The sequence below is a fragment of the Mycteria americana genome, chromosome 2 (assembly GCF_035582795.1).
Source record: "Mycteria americana isolate JAX WOST 10 ecotype Jacksonville Zoo and Gardens chromosome 2, USCA_MyAme_1.0, whole genome shotgun sequence".
Lineage (NCBI taxonomy): Eukaryota > Metazoa > Chordata > Aves > Ciconiiformes > Ciconiidae > Mycteria > Mycteria americana.
The window spans coordinates 21,222,801-21,238,424 of NC_134366.1; the positions used below are offsets into that span (position 1 = coordinate 21,222,801).

A 15,624-nucleotide genomic window follows, 5' to 3' on the forward strand; every position below is an offset into this window, starting at 1 on the left:
AATTCCACTTTCCTCCATGAATGGTGCACTTTCAACAGCTTTCTATAAACATTCAAACTCCAACTAAATACACATAAAATTTATCCTTTTTTCCCATTAAAATATTATGTGAAAATGCAGTTTCTCCTTCATTGTAACTCTTTCTAAAAATAAAACTAAGAGCAATCATTGATGTTCTCAAACTAAATTCAACCTAAATTGGACAAATAAAGGTTACTGTAAAATAGTTCTCTTTCCAAACCAGCCAGTGCTTTCATTTATGTTTAGGATCCCTATGATTTTTTTTCACAGTCTTATTTCCCTCATACAAAATAAGAGAGTTCACAAAAAATAAGAATAAAACTTACCCCCATTATCTGTTCTCTTTAAAGCACCATCCTTATGAGGGCATAATTCACATCTCTAGGGAAAAAAAAGCAAAAATAAAATAAAAAAATGGAATGATCATAGGAGCATTGAAAAAGAAACCACACACATCAAAACTGTTAGCTGTCATTAAGGAAGCAACCATTCTTTCAAAGTGAATGGGTGTGTTTTCCCTTAACCTTTGCTTGAATATTAATGTTAGCTTGTCACAAATGAAGCTTTCTCCTTCAGATCTTGAAACTATGATATATTTAAGCTATTTGCAGTCCTACCTCCAAGTTTTTATTCCTGGATTCCATACCCTGGAATTCTGGAGACAAGCTTCCAAAAACTATAGGCAACTCGCTTGATAGGAAACTATAAACCTCCAAAACCTATAGGCAACTCGCTTGATAGGGGTAGACTCGCTTGATAGGAATCTTGGACACAGTCCAAAGACTCCCTACCATATTTCCTTCTCCTAGGATCTCTGTATTCACCAAGGTGGTCAATCACAAAGACGTGCCATGGATATATTAGCACAGGTGCACATACTATAGCTGACTTCACAGTCTCTGCTGACTCTCACTTACCCTGAGAGACCAAAAATAATCTCACTTTCTGTCTCAGAAAAAGGAGGTCAGAAGTTGACTCATCCTTGAAATTCGCCAAGACTGCATGTCTGGAAACATGTAGTTTGACATCATATTCTTCTGACATACACCAGGATCACAACGGTACAATCTTTCTGCTATCGCTGCCTCTATCAAGTTCCTAATATCAAGTTTATCTCTAAGTGTTCTAGAGCAGTGTGAAACAATTCCAAAGAACTTCAGAAATGACAGAAATGGAAGAGGTTTGACACACATTCCACTTCAACCGCTCCAAATGACATGCAAAGGAACACCATTATAGGAGATCCTATACCTAGGAATCACGTTATTAAAACTTTTATGAATTCCCAAATTAGGGACAACTCAAAGCATACCAATCTAACAAGCTTTTTAAGAAACTGAAGAACAATATGGTCATCAGATGCAACCTTAACACCACATCCTTCAAATGGAGAACAACATCTGGCATCAATATAGATCTTCTCTGTGTTCCCTGAACAGTACTATTCTCCCTTACGAGCTAACTGGCAAGTCAGCAGATAAAGGAGCCTATGATGCTAGAAGTGACTCTGAAACAGATTGTCCAAACTTACTTGAGGAATGAGAAATTCCATTCCTGAAATTCATATGGATGAAGTATACCTTGAGGACTATCTAGTCCTCTTAACCTCTAAGAAAATTGATATTAGCAGCAAAGAGGCTTTCACAAAGGGTAGAATAGAAAAGTTCTTGAATTATTTTTGCTCAGTACATTGGTATAGACAGCTGCACACAGGAAGCAGAATCTTTAGGATTGCTGCTTTTTGTCTTTTCCTTCACTCATCCCTCCCTCACAGTCACCCACTAAAATGATCAGTAATTTACTGACACACAGTATTAAACCTATGGTGAAATTTAGAGATAAAAGTGATTGAAAATTTCTGAATCATTCTGTGAGCTGCCTGCAGACTGGGAGCATTACACCATTTTTTTTTTAACATCAAGATTATAAGGACTTCCTTGCAACTGAAATGAACTGATCAGTTCATTTTAAACAAAATCCTACATATGCAGTATGTATGTGAGCTATATCTTAACACTCCAGCTTTCCAAACATTAAATATTAGGTGCTGAGAGACACTCAGTACCAGTAGGTCCATTTCAGTGAATTCCCCATACACTGAATCAGATTCCCAAAGCAAGAAGCCTGGTATGTATTGACAGTGGCAGTGCAATAAAGTTTGTTCCCACCCCAAAGCTGCAAGCTAGCAACTTAAGGCCAGCGGGCAGACATGATATATCTACCACTGAGACAAGGGACACTGTTAACGTAGTCTACCTTGCCCCACCTCTGCAAGCCTGTGGAAGTTTGACATACATTTTCACTAGTGGCAAAACCAGTTTTGGAGGTTCTCTTCTTCCTTCCACCTCTCCCTTATTAATCTCTCCCTCCACCACTCCCTCAGCTGCTGACCCAACTATCTGTAGGGCTGCACCTTAAACCAGATCAGTGAAATGGAGTAAAATTAACTTTTTATTTTTAACATTTTTAATTCAGGTCATATCACTGATGCAATTTAAGCATAATCCCACAATCAGTTACATCAGCAAAATTGAAGGCACGGAACCACAGCACTGCAGCATTAATAATTAAAGAATTAGCACACTTCTTGAGCAAACTTTACCACAAAATTAAAAAATTTAAAATTATCACAGCACACTGAGCAGCAAGGAACTGAACCAGTCCTTTATGCAGAAGAGTTAAGCATGCTCCATTCAGTCTCTTCAGGGTTCAGCTTCAACTAATTTCTTTTTGTCTCATAGCTCCAATAGGACTCAGGTCCATTAAGTCTTCCCTCATTACTCCTCTGCAGCCCTGGCTGCAACCAGTCAGAGAAGATACAAGACAGAAAACTGAAATAGAAGAGTGAGCTTTGACAGCAGAAGAAAACTTGAGTACAGGGAGTTCTGCAGAGTATCCTCTCGCTGGCAGGGAGCAGCATGCCTGCACTTGGCTCTCATGGAGCTAGAGCTGGGCAACCGTGCAGAGACACTTGCACTCTGATGACAAAGAGCACTTCCGGTGCTGGGAATTCTGGCTACAATCTGGAATAAAGTAGCACCCTAGTAAGCTAACACACCAGTCACGGTTTCCACTTCCCCCTCTAGGTTACGAATCTAACTCCTTCCCAGCCTCCACACTCTCAGATTCTGTCACCCATTTCCACTCTCCCAAGTTTCAGTATGCACCACATAGTAACACCAGTAGCTTTGCCAGGTGGGAACAGTGTGCTTCATCCCTTGAGATAAGTCACTAGTAGAGAACTTCTCCTTTTTTTTTTTTTTAAACTAACACTTTATTACTAGTTCTAAAATCTTAGAGCAATATAGCATTAAAAAAAAAAGTGACAGTTTCAGCTAAGAATTTGCAAAGTGACTGAAAAAAAAATCTTAGATACTTTCAAAATGTTTAAATACATGTTGTTCCAACGATGCTGTAGGAGAAAGGAAAGGAGATAGTTGGGTATATATGTATTTCTTATTTGAATGTTTTTGTCCATGCAGTGTCTCCTCCTTCCAGTTTACTTATGGACGGAGCTTGGAGTTTAAGTGCACAGAAACAGCTGAATCTCTCTAAATGCCACATCACGTACAACTCGTATGATGGAATAAGGCTTTGATCTCTACAACACAGTGTAAGGAATAATCTGACCATCTGTATGGTCTGTATTTGAGCACATGGACCATGCCAGGGCTCTCTCCTCCAGTTGTGCATTTTAAGTCTTAGCTCTGGCAAAGGATTTCTAACACAGATTTATTGTCTGAGCATCCAAAAACATTGTGGGGAGCTACTAAACAAGCTGGGGGGGTGGGGGGTGGAAAGGGTAGCAGGGGCAGACATGACACCCACAAGATATTACAACATAAATAGGGCAAGCTCTTACAACTGATCAACAGTTCAGATAAACATCATCAGGTTAGACAGTGCAAATGTGAATACCCAAGAGGCTGACTGTGACCCAAGAGAATAAACACATCCTTTGGTGTGCTGAAGGGCACCAGTCCTATAGCAGGGAGGGGTATCAGTGCATGCAGTGCTGTAGGTACACCCAGTTGAATTAGATTTGAAGGGGAGAAGTGAAAGAGACACAAATACTGGCTGAAGGAAGACCGAAGTTGTAGCAAGTGACATTGTCCCTTCCCTTCCTGTCCTTACAGAGTGTAACATGGACATCTCATTTTTGCAGCTCTTTGGTGGAACAGACTAAGTTCATGGATCTAGCTTCTGTCCAAGGACAATTCAGGTGAACTCTTGGCAGGAATTGCTTTGGACTGTGAGGTCTCCTGTAGAGGACTAAAGCAAAACCAGTCTCAAAGTTCTGCAGCTGGAATAGTCTGACAGTGTGACTGTCACAACTCACTTCTGAGCTACATAAACAGCAAGTTAATTAAGTGAGAGAAGACTGATCCTGTAACCTTAGCATCCAGGTGAACTGAGACTGCCTGAGTCTGATGCCTCCTGAGGGGTCCAATCTTTTAAAAAAAAAAAATCACCCAGCAGAGATCTAAAGTGGACAAAAGTATGGGAGGCCCATGCAGAAGGGGAAAGAACCACATTTTTTCTGTCATCATTAAAAACGTAGCAATAACCAAGAAGAAATAAAGAACAGTGAAATTTAAAAAAAATGGGGGTATCCACTAAAGATACCCAGCAGAAAAAAGTTCCAAGACCGGAAGACCAAAATAACAGAAGTAAAGAAGGAGCTAAATAAACCCATCTTCCTATACTGAATTAGTTACAGTCCAATTTGGCTCCACTACATTGTGGCACAAAGTTTTCTCCCCCTGTTTTAGATAAATATGCCTTTCCATTTTAACCAGGACTAACAGCTACCTTAACCAGCAGGAGATAACATAAGACAAATCTAATTACTGGAGTTGTCTTGGTTAAACTAACTCAACCAGTTTTTCAATAGGAAATGGAGGAAAGGCATAGAGAAGCTGATTTAATCCAATAGACTACCTTATTCATGTTGAAAAGAGAAAGAGCAAGAGACACGTAGTAGATAAGGAAGATAAAGATAGGAACGAGACTATACAAGTAGGAGAGGCGAAAAAAAGAATAATAGGAAAATAGCATTGTTCCTCCCTCAGGATTCTCTAAGTTTAGAGCAAGTTTCGTAAAGCATCATCTACAGATATCCATTATATGCTATCTCTTGTTATAGGAAAACAAAGGTCAAAGAATTCTTGTACAAGTAATTTGCTGAATTCTGGTCCAAGGTAGGCCAATGGAACCATTCACCTGAATAATGACTGTCAGCCAAGTAAAGTCCTGCAAGACTGAATTCCCAGCATTGCAATGAGGCAATAAACTGTGTGTATCAATATGACCTGTTAACCTAAATAACACAAGATGATCTACAGCAGATTAAATAGACCACAGTTCCTAAAAGTTAGCTGAGAAATTAGGCTGCAGTTCCAGCTGACTTTACTTCAGGCTCACTTTAAGCTAACATAATTGTGCACTGCTGCCAAAAGAAGATCACTGGCCATCCCCTGCTGTGTACTTTCTACTGCCTTCCTTGCTCTGGGAAGAGCATTCATTTGACCGCATGGAAAACCTAATCAGCAAGCTAAAAGTAAAATAGTTTTTTTTCAGCCAGATCGCTTCTTTGAGCCATCTTCCTGTAACGCCATATGAACAACAATGCCAGATTAAAAAATGTAACAGGACCATAGATAGGGAGTAGGGCAAGGATACAACCACCCTGTTCAGGAAGTGGCATCATCTCTGCTGGCTATCCATGAGTATGGAATTACAACCAAGGATTTAAAAAAAAAAAAAAACACCACACAAAAAAAAAAACACACACCACCCAAAACAAAAACACACATCACCACACCACCCCCACCCAAAAAAAGGAAAACAAACCAAAACCAAAAAACCATATATACACGACACCTGAAACAGAGTAATTTAATTTCAGTAGTAATACAGACATATTTCTTGGGCCCAGACCCAGACATATTTATTAGGCCAATTTTGTTTTTGTATTTCCCTGACATTCATATATTCCAAGATTTTTAACAGGCATCAGCCATATATACACAAACTGTTTAGTTTACAAGCTTATTTTCCCTCCCAAGCTGTACTATACCCAGCATGACACCTATGCTTCCAGAACAGGTTTAATTATCCAAACTACATTTTGATCACAGAATTACTGTTTCTTATTGCTTGACAACAGCAAACAAACAGTATTTAACTGAAAGGAACAACTTTAAGAGATTGCAATACATGACCCTTAAAGTTACAAATAACAAAATAGCAAGTTACATAAAATCAGCATCACAGTTCTTGAAACCTGACACTCAATTGCTTTCAATCCTTCCATCAGCAGGAGTTAAAACTTGACATACAAAACATTTTATTCTGCTGCTCCTGTTAATGATTAATCAAACAGCAGACTGGTTAAATCCATATGGTTTTGTGGCAAGTTTTAGTTCACATTTTAGTGAAAACAAACCCTGCACACACTCCACCAAATTCTTATGACTTTCTTAAAATTAACCTAGGAGAATAGAGTCAATTGCCAAGCAGAAGTCATTTTATTGCTTTACTTCTGAATTTGCTTCCAAATACATCTGTTTTACAGAATGCCATGCTACTGGGTATTTCTGTATATATCAAAGTGCACTAACTCAACACACTCCCCCAAAGCACATGGACAGAGTTACAAAGGTAAGCAAAGCAGCTGATCAGAAGGTTCATTTCTAATCAATGGCTTTCAAACTGGCAGCCCCTGATGCTCTTAGCAACCTCGTCTCCCATTCATCGGTAGTTACAAAGCCTGCAGCACAGCTGATTGCGTCCAGGTATTCATCTCCCAAGTTCTGTGGTACAGCTTCACCTACGTTCACCAATATTCCATCCCATTTTGTCTCACCGTTGGGTGTTAGCAGAAGGAAACATACAAAAGTCACATCTACTACTCTTTATCATATATAAGATGATCTCGCCCAATCCTACAGACTTCAAATATGCTAGATAGTCTTATACACTACTACTTCAGATAATACAAAGTATCTTAATATGGGTTAAAAAACTGGTTTAGAAGGGTAAAGAAATCCATATGGGTAGTTATTGCAGTTAATGTAAAACAACTTAACGCTGGCAGACACACACCCATTGCTGTCAAAAACATAAAAATTCGGGGGGGGGGGGGGGGGGGTAATCTAGAAAACAGCCCTGGATACAAAGTTGATCACAGATCACGTCTAGAGTTTCAGTTATGCCAACGCTGCACATACGTCATCCTACCTATATGTACCTAGTTGAAGTTCTTTATTCACTTTTTTGATGAAAAATCACCTTCTAAGTTCGAAATGTTTTTGCCATTTATCTTCCTTCTCCCCCAAAGGGTGTGAAATTAATATTCCATCTTCTCCAGAGGAATGAGTCTTACATTTTCTCATCTTCCTTTCATACTTTTCTTTCTATGTCCCTCTTCCCCTAGTGTTTTGGTCCATTTCTTTGACAGGAAAAAAAAAGTGTAAAAAAAAACAACATACGTACATCAGAATGAAACCACTGAAAATAAGAAAAACTCTGTTTTCCCCCTAATAAACCTGGAAAAATTTGGGGTCATTTTAGTGATTAGTTCATGTTAGATTCAGGCAAATATGGTACTGAACAACCAATGTAAACATAGCTCCCACTATAAAGAGACACCATACTCTAAAGACACTTACATAGAAGTGTACTAATTACACCACAGACAACTAGATTATACTTAACAGAAAACCTCACTCAAGTTCAGCTAATCAGAGGGTATCTACAGAAGAACAAATGCCTTAGAGCCTACAAAGAAACAGTTTTTGCAAGATTAGACAACCAGAAGAAGAAAATCCCACAGATATTTGCAGAGTGGTGCAAACCACTGTACTGGAAATTTAGATCTTGGCATAAATTCTATCAATAGATGAGAATTCAGAGGCAGTTAGTACAAAAACAAACTCAGCAACAGGATGCGTACCAGACTGACCATGTCTACATCTGCTGGCAGTAACTCACCCCAGCCCTCAGAACCCAGTGACATCTCATTTTTCCGTTCACCCCTTCAAACTATCTTCTATGAAGCAAAAAACAATACTGCCAACAGACAAAGACTAACCAGAGAAGATCATTCTCACAGCCCTTGAAGCCTCCAGAAAGTCCAATAAAACTCACAAGCATTCCCAGATGCTACTGAAATTACTGAACCTCCACTCACACCAAACTTAGGCTATCTATTCATGTCAAATCGTTTTACGCTGATATTTTACTAATCTTTTCTTTGGTGTTTTTTCCTTAAAACCAATTAGGTACTTTGAAAATTCCCATTACGGTTTATTTCTGATTTTTACACCGATGCTTTATAATACTTGCCAGAGTCAAAACATCATTTTTCACTTGTTCAGTACAGCAAAAAGGATGAATTGTACAACCCCTTTTCCAAAAGCTTCTATAGGAATACATGGCCCAGCCAATGAAGAAACTGCTATCTACAAAACCAAATGCACATTTCCTTATTTATCCGTTTCTAAACTACAGCTGGATAGCAATATACCTTATCAGTAGTCTCAACCCGCAATATTTTAAGACCTTACTTATAAACCCACAAAATACCCACCTTCAATATTTTGATCTAAATGGCTCTATAAATGATAGCTCGCAACCATGCAAGTATTTGAAGCAGAAATCAGCAAGTAGCTAACTACACAATTTTTCAACCAAGGTATCTGAAGAGAAGCAAACTAAAGTTCCAATGTTTCCAACCTATGATTCACACCAGACTACAGTATTTATAAGCCACAATGAAGAACCAACAGGAATCAAAAGATCTTCTGCCACATTCAAGAATCCCCAACTGGTTGACACTACTAATAGAGCAAACGAATGCATACTGTCAGTACTTCTCTTCAAAAGTGCTATGTTCTGCAACTTGACAACTTAAGAAATTAAGTCATCTCCATCTTCAAATAATCATTTCTTGATGCTGACAAATTTGCCAAATCTCTGCCCCATCTCTATTCAGTCATCTGTCCCAGGAGGAGGAGAGAACTTTTTTTTAAAGCAGACAGTTGACAGGTAAAAGAAAAACAGACTGACTACCTGAAGCATTTTGGGTTTTATACCTGGATAAATTAAAGAGACTCGACCTAGTTCTCTTTATCAAGGCATCAGATAAAAATATATGCAGATTCAGTTAGCTCTGTCAAAAACATCTACTACGGATTTACAGACTATGACAAGAAGATTAGAGGCACTCAACATGCAAATCAGCATTCTTCCAAGACCATCCAGTCAGTATGTACTACAGGTGACATTTAGTCATACTTTTACTCAATACATGTAAGGTAACTAGAAGAGAGATAATGTAGAGTACAACATAACACAGTGATGACACACAGCATGTATGAAGATCCGGCTACTCCAACTTCAAAGTCCAAAGCCATAAATCTCCCACTACATATTTAAGACTAGTAAGCCCTGCTAGATGTTGCAGGAATCCAAATTATAAATACACGCAAAGTTTAAGATTCACACATTGATCTTTAATGGAAAGCATCAGAAGGCTATGAGAAATACCTGTCATGTCTGGCTGGATTTCAAACTAAACACTCAAGCTTTTGTTACCGGGCTGAAAGTATGCTACTGACCCAATTCAATCTAGCTGAAGAAAACACAGTATGCGATGGTTCACTTAAGTGTCCTCCTGCAACGTACCACAGATGTACCCTAAAAATTCCTAGGTATAAAATGTTAGCATGTATTTTCAGGCTCCTTGCAGTTAAGCAGCTCCTTGCTTACTTTAGAGACTTCTTCTGCCAGTGATTTAACATTCTAGCAATTAACCTAACAGGCACAAAACATTTCTGCATAAGAATTAGGCAATTCCTGTAACAGAAAATGTTTTGCTCTAGTCATACTTTGGTTAGTAATTCTGTCACAAAACCTTTAGAGCATTTACTAAAGTACCTGTGATATTGATACCTATGTTAAAAAATTTTTGATCAAGTAGTACTTGAGTGATGAAATCATTTTACACTGTGTTTTAAAGCCTGAATACTCTATGTATCTATATTTAGCATAATCTAATTACAAATTACAGCACAAAACAAGGTGTACATTTAGGTAAACTGCAGCTAATCAAAACTGAAAAAAAAATTTAGCAGACCTTTTCTGCTATAATGAAGTGCTTCAAATAAGTTTATGAACTCAGCTGTGTATTTAGAAACCAAGTAGCAAGTATGCACACAAGCAGGGAAAAATGCAGCACACAAAAAAAAAGCATGAAGGCGGCACAATCAGAAATAGTATTAACGCTCCCAATTTGATACACACAGCACACAATTCAGTGCATAAGGTTCAGTTCACCAGCTGGACAGGAAGATGCACGGAAACTATACTGCACTTCTCCAGCACCTTCTGCCACTTGTACTACTAACCTGATGACCAGACACTATGCAATCCTAAGCAATTCTGTCATCTTTTGAGTTGCAGTGCAATAAGGTTATGGGTCTGTAATCACTGCATATAAAAAAAAAAATCTGAACAGGAAAAAATATTTTCTCCTACTCATGAAATGCAAAGCAAGCAACACTCACTCACCTATGTAATGGACAAGAAACACACATCACTCAATCAACAGCATTTCAGAATAAAAGAAGTTTCAAGTGCTGTGCCTAAGTACCTTTAGGCAGACTTTTTATGCCAGTTATCCAGCTACAAACATTCACTGCCTTCCAGACTGCACAGCCATTCATAAAAGACAAGACTGTGTTGTTGGGGTTTGGTATTTTTTGGGGGGGAGAATAGGGAAGCAGGAGGATATTGTTAATAAGTAGTAGTTTCTCACATTTACAAAAAAAACCCCAAACTACTAGCAATTTGTATTTTACAGTCACTTTTCCTTCTCTTATTTAGGAGTTTACTATTCTACTGCTGTGTAAAAGCCATATAAATAACAAAAGCACATAGGTCAGTTTTTATGTTGTATGCTCAAAACTAAAGCAATTTTTCTACTACTTGTTACAGTATTCTTAAAAGTAGTTGTAAGTAATATTCTTATATAAAATGTGCTTTAAGGAAAATTATGGATACACATTAAAAAAACATTCATTTCAAAATTTTTTTAAGAATTATTTCAAGAGATATCTTCAAAGAGAACACATAGTATGTTAGTCCCAAATAGTTTGGTAACCAGTATTTCAAATTGAAGAAAAAAGAAAACAGCAAGTTTTCTTCTTCTAAAATTAAGTTTAGTTCATCTCTATTGTGACCATATTTGTCAATGTGCCTTCTAGTTTACAAATACAGGTGCAATAACCACAGCAAAACTGATTCTAAGCAGAGGCACAGAGATCCCATTCCCCTGGAGGCAGCCTGTTGAGCCAGAGCTGTCAGAGCTCTGATCACAAACCTATCTGCGTATCGAAGATATGGTTATTTTATACTACATAAACGCTGAGGGTGGGATGTTAAACTATGGATACATCATACAACTCTTATGAGCAACTCCACAATAGCAAACTTGTAGATGCATGTGATGAAAGATTTTTTTAAAAAGGGAACTTGGAGAGGAGAACTACAACCATTGTTATATCAAAAATTAAAAAAACCAAACAAACAAACAAAAAAAAACCCAAAAAAACCCAACCCCTCAAGTGTTCAGCCTGTGGATCATCTGTGCAGCAGATGCTGGAACAGCTCAGGTCTGGCAGGATTACTAGCAGGAACTTATTACTATGAAAGCACAACATACCTGAACTGGCTTTGGAGGTAAACAGTATAGCTGCATTTCTACAGCTCTGAATCCTTCAGTATTAATTACTGTATGATCTAAATTGACTGCAGTGACAGTCTTTCTGTCTCCGCACCAAGTTCCAAGAAACACGTGTGCAAGTGCAGCGACTCCAGTTACGCTAGATTCAGCTGAGATCCAGATGAATACTATCTCAAATCTTATGTGGCTAGCTCCATAGGGAGTCACAGCCCCTCAACACATTCCCCAGGACTAAAATCCAGGTGGCTTATTAGACCAGCTGTAGTGTCACACAAATGTGCTGACTCAGTCCTGGGCCAGTACTGCATTCCACTTCATAAGCCGCCCCATCAAGAAAAACTAGCACAGAAATGCCTAGTGGAAAAAACAACACCTTTACAACATTAGAGTAATTTGTACGAAGTCCAAACTGATTCTTCCAGACGCAACAACAGGCTTATAATATACATATTCCAGTGAAACAGATCAACAGCATATTAATTCACTTGCAATGCTGTAAGCAATCTGACTTCACATGTACAAGCTGAGCTGTGTTTGAGGTAGTAAAACTTCCTGGAATTCATAACACTGAAGTTCAGTACTGAGATCTCCCGGTCTCTCTGAATTGAGTTGGATTCACAAGGACCAGCATCTACACGTAGCTAATATGCCCAACCAAGCTAACTCTTTGTGCAAATGTTGGATGCCTCTGTGCTGCCTGGTATCTCTATCACATGGATTATTCCAGCTCCCTCATGATAAACATGAATAGTAGTAGCTTGTAGTAAAGCATAAACACATTGTCTATTTATACCCCACTATATACTATAACTAAATCATTCTTAAAATAAGGTCATCATGAAAGATGTTTGGCACATAATAGGGTAATAGGGAAAAAAGTATTTTTGAACAACAGTTGTGCTACAATTCCTAAACTTAGCTTCTCTAGTCTCTCTTTGGATACCAGTGCTATCAGCCCCTGGACAACATATATGTACCATCCAATTTCCCAAACCAGGACCCAATGTCCCTTACATACTATTCCATATGTATACATCCTCACATGGACCCTAATATTACTTTTTCCTACATCAAGATATATCTGCCCTGCTTTTTGATTCAGAAATTCAGGTACATGTGAAGACATCAAAAGGGCCCACTATGCAGTTGCTACCCATCTTGAAGAGGTTCACGTTCCAAGCTCACCATAGGTCAGCTAAGATAAATTAGCTGATTTAGGGAAAACTAAGACTTTTCAAGCAATAATTAAAAACTTACACACTGATTGTAAAGAATGCATACTGGGATTACAACCTTCTATTTATTATGTACTACATATGCATGATTATAAGGTAAGTCAGGTAATTACCAGACACCTCAATATGTCCATTATCCAAACAAAAAATCGCAATTTCTCTCACACACACAAACACATGACCCCACTAGAGCCAAGACGCAGTATGACTTGTCAGGTATGGAACTGTGCTTTCCAACTGGTAGCTGACCATTCAAAACCCAAGACACTGGCTACCACCACACTATCAAGAATGCAGAAGTCAACCAGCCTTGTGTGGCTGAAAAAAAATCAGCCACCGCTTTCACTGACAAGCAGTATGTACCAGCTTAGCAGCAGCACACAAAAGAAAGGGAACACAGCAGACATCAGTGTACAACAGCTGAAAGTATATGGGAAGCCAACCACTCTAATCTGCTGTCAAGCAAAGTTCTCTGGTGACCGATCTACTTGAGTTACATGCTCCTGAGTTAGTCTATTTCTTTCAGTCTTTAAAGCAAGACTAACTTTAGTGCAAGCAATTAACCCTGGTCTCTTATCAGCATAGATTTATTTGCCCAGTAACTGCAGCTGTATTTAAAAAAAACACCACCCCCCAAAAACATACAATGCAGACAGCATCAGCAGGGAAAAATATGCCTTGCGTACAAGACTCAGGTCTTTTTAAAGATTAAAAATAAGCAGAAAGATGTTCAATGTAATACGGTTAATTTAATTCTGGTTTTGTTTCTAGACAAAAAGGCCAACAGAAAAACCAAGCTTCAGTCTCCTACCGTGATAATACGGAGGTCTGCTTTTGCAAGTAAGCACATTACAACTTCTGAGTCTGATAAACTGGTTACAATAAAGTTCCAGTTTTCATACTGAAGTCAGAGCTTCAGTTTAGTTTTTGAACGTTAAGGGCTTCTCCAAGACACCTCAGAGACAGCCACCATGTTTCTAACTCACTAACATACAAGTAGTTGTTAAAACTTCAACTGCTATCAATCTGTTCTACCTCAGAAGCAATTAGTTTCACTTGAGAACCATTTAAACCTATGCTATATTACAAATGGGAAAGAATTTTTTTTTCTGAAAGAAGATCAGTAATCAACTTGTTGAACTGTACCATAAACAGAACGCATTAGGTGGAAACAAGAATAGAATACACCGGGCACAGAATTCAGTTAAGTTCATCACTATTCCTTCTTAACTTCAAACAGTGAAGAAAAGCAGTATAATGCCTATCAAAGCTATTTTATTTGGTAAACTCAAGAAAGTATTGGAACGCAGTGAGACGTTGTTTATTTTAGAACTCAGTACAGTTCTCCTTCATTCCTTGTGTCAGGAGAAGCCAGGAATAACTACATCATAAATCCTGATGAGAATTCCCTATCATGCACCAGAAAAATCCTCCTTCTAGCCACCATCTCTTTCCCTCCTGTGTATTTTTAACTTTGCTGTCAACCTGTAAATATCAAACTCAGCAACATTAAAAAATGCTACTCTTAAAACTTTACATTGCTGATGGCCTTCCCATGAAAAGAAAGAAACAGCCTTTCTTTAGAAAGGGCAGCAGTTTTGATTTTCTGTTGACAAATATTTGGAGAGCACATAAAAATCAATTCATTCTTGCTCCCACCAACAGGTCTGCTTTGGAAGGAGTAACAAAGTCTAGGTTACTAGGGCATTATGAAAACATTAGTGGCAAGCTGGGAAGAAGTAGAGGAACAAGATTCTTCAGTTCTGTGCCAAAAATTCGCACATTAAGTCATCCTACCATTTCTATAGTACTTTATATTAGAAAAGGAAATAGGTACAGCAAACAGCTCATGCCAGTCATTCTGCCACTCCGCCAGTCACTGACAGTAACTGAAAATTTGGTCTCAGGCTCTTCATTTGTCTTTAGATATGAAAGTTAGAAAGAGTTTACACACTGCCCTAAGATGCTGTACCATCTTCTCTTCCAATTTTTATATGAAAAATGTTTTCAGAGGCAAAGGAACAGCTTAGTCTTTCTAAATACGCTCACTTTGTCTTTTGCTGGAACACAAACTAAAAAGTGCCAAGTAGTGAGAAATATGATTGTCTTTTTCTAAAAATGCCTGATATCATGCAGCTTGATCTAATAACATACAAGTCTGACCAAAAAACCCTCATGTAATCAAGGAAAAAAAAAAGCGTTGGGGATTTTTGTCATTCAGAAGGATTATCTGAATCCCCAATATTTACCATTAAAAAACTAAAAAGACAGAGAAAGAAAACGTTTCTTCAATTAGAAGTAGCACATTCCAAGTAAGCATTAGATTCCAAAATTAAGAACACTACTTATTGGTTAAGCGTTCCTAGACTGAAGCTTTCAACTGGCATTCTAAAGTTGCTGTAAAAGAAAACCGGACACAGATTCTATTTCCTCCCCGTACCTAACTATATAAGCATTAAACTGACAAAATTACATAAAACCCACATCATAGATACGAAGAAAATAATCTTTGAAACAGTTGGGAAAAAAAATTAAAAAAAAAAAAAAACAAACAAAAAACAAACCAACAACAGACACATCCCCCCCTGAAATTGTCAGAATACTTAGAGACAGTTACAT

At 38.1% G+C, this 15,624-nt stretch overlaps 1 protein-coding gene across 13 annotated transcripts in view; it reads right to left on the reverse strand.

Moving 5' to 3' along the window:
- The window catches only part of MLLT10 (MLLT10 histone lysine methyltransferase DOT1L cofactor), a 143,538-nt gene that overhangs the window by 112,896 nt on the left and 15,018 nt on the right, over nucleotides 1–15,624 (reverse strand). For all 13 annotated transcript variants that reach the window (XR_012774147.1, XM_075492677.1, XM_075492678.1 and 10 more), the window contains one exon: nucleotides 348–402. Coding sequence is in view for 12 of the 13 variants with exons in the window: in XM_075492677.1 (XP_075348792.1) it covers nucleotides 348–402 (55 nt within the window). In the remaining variant the exon portion in view is untranslated. The remainder of the gene's footprint in view (nucleotides 1–347; nucleotides 403–15,624) is intronic.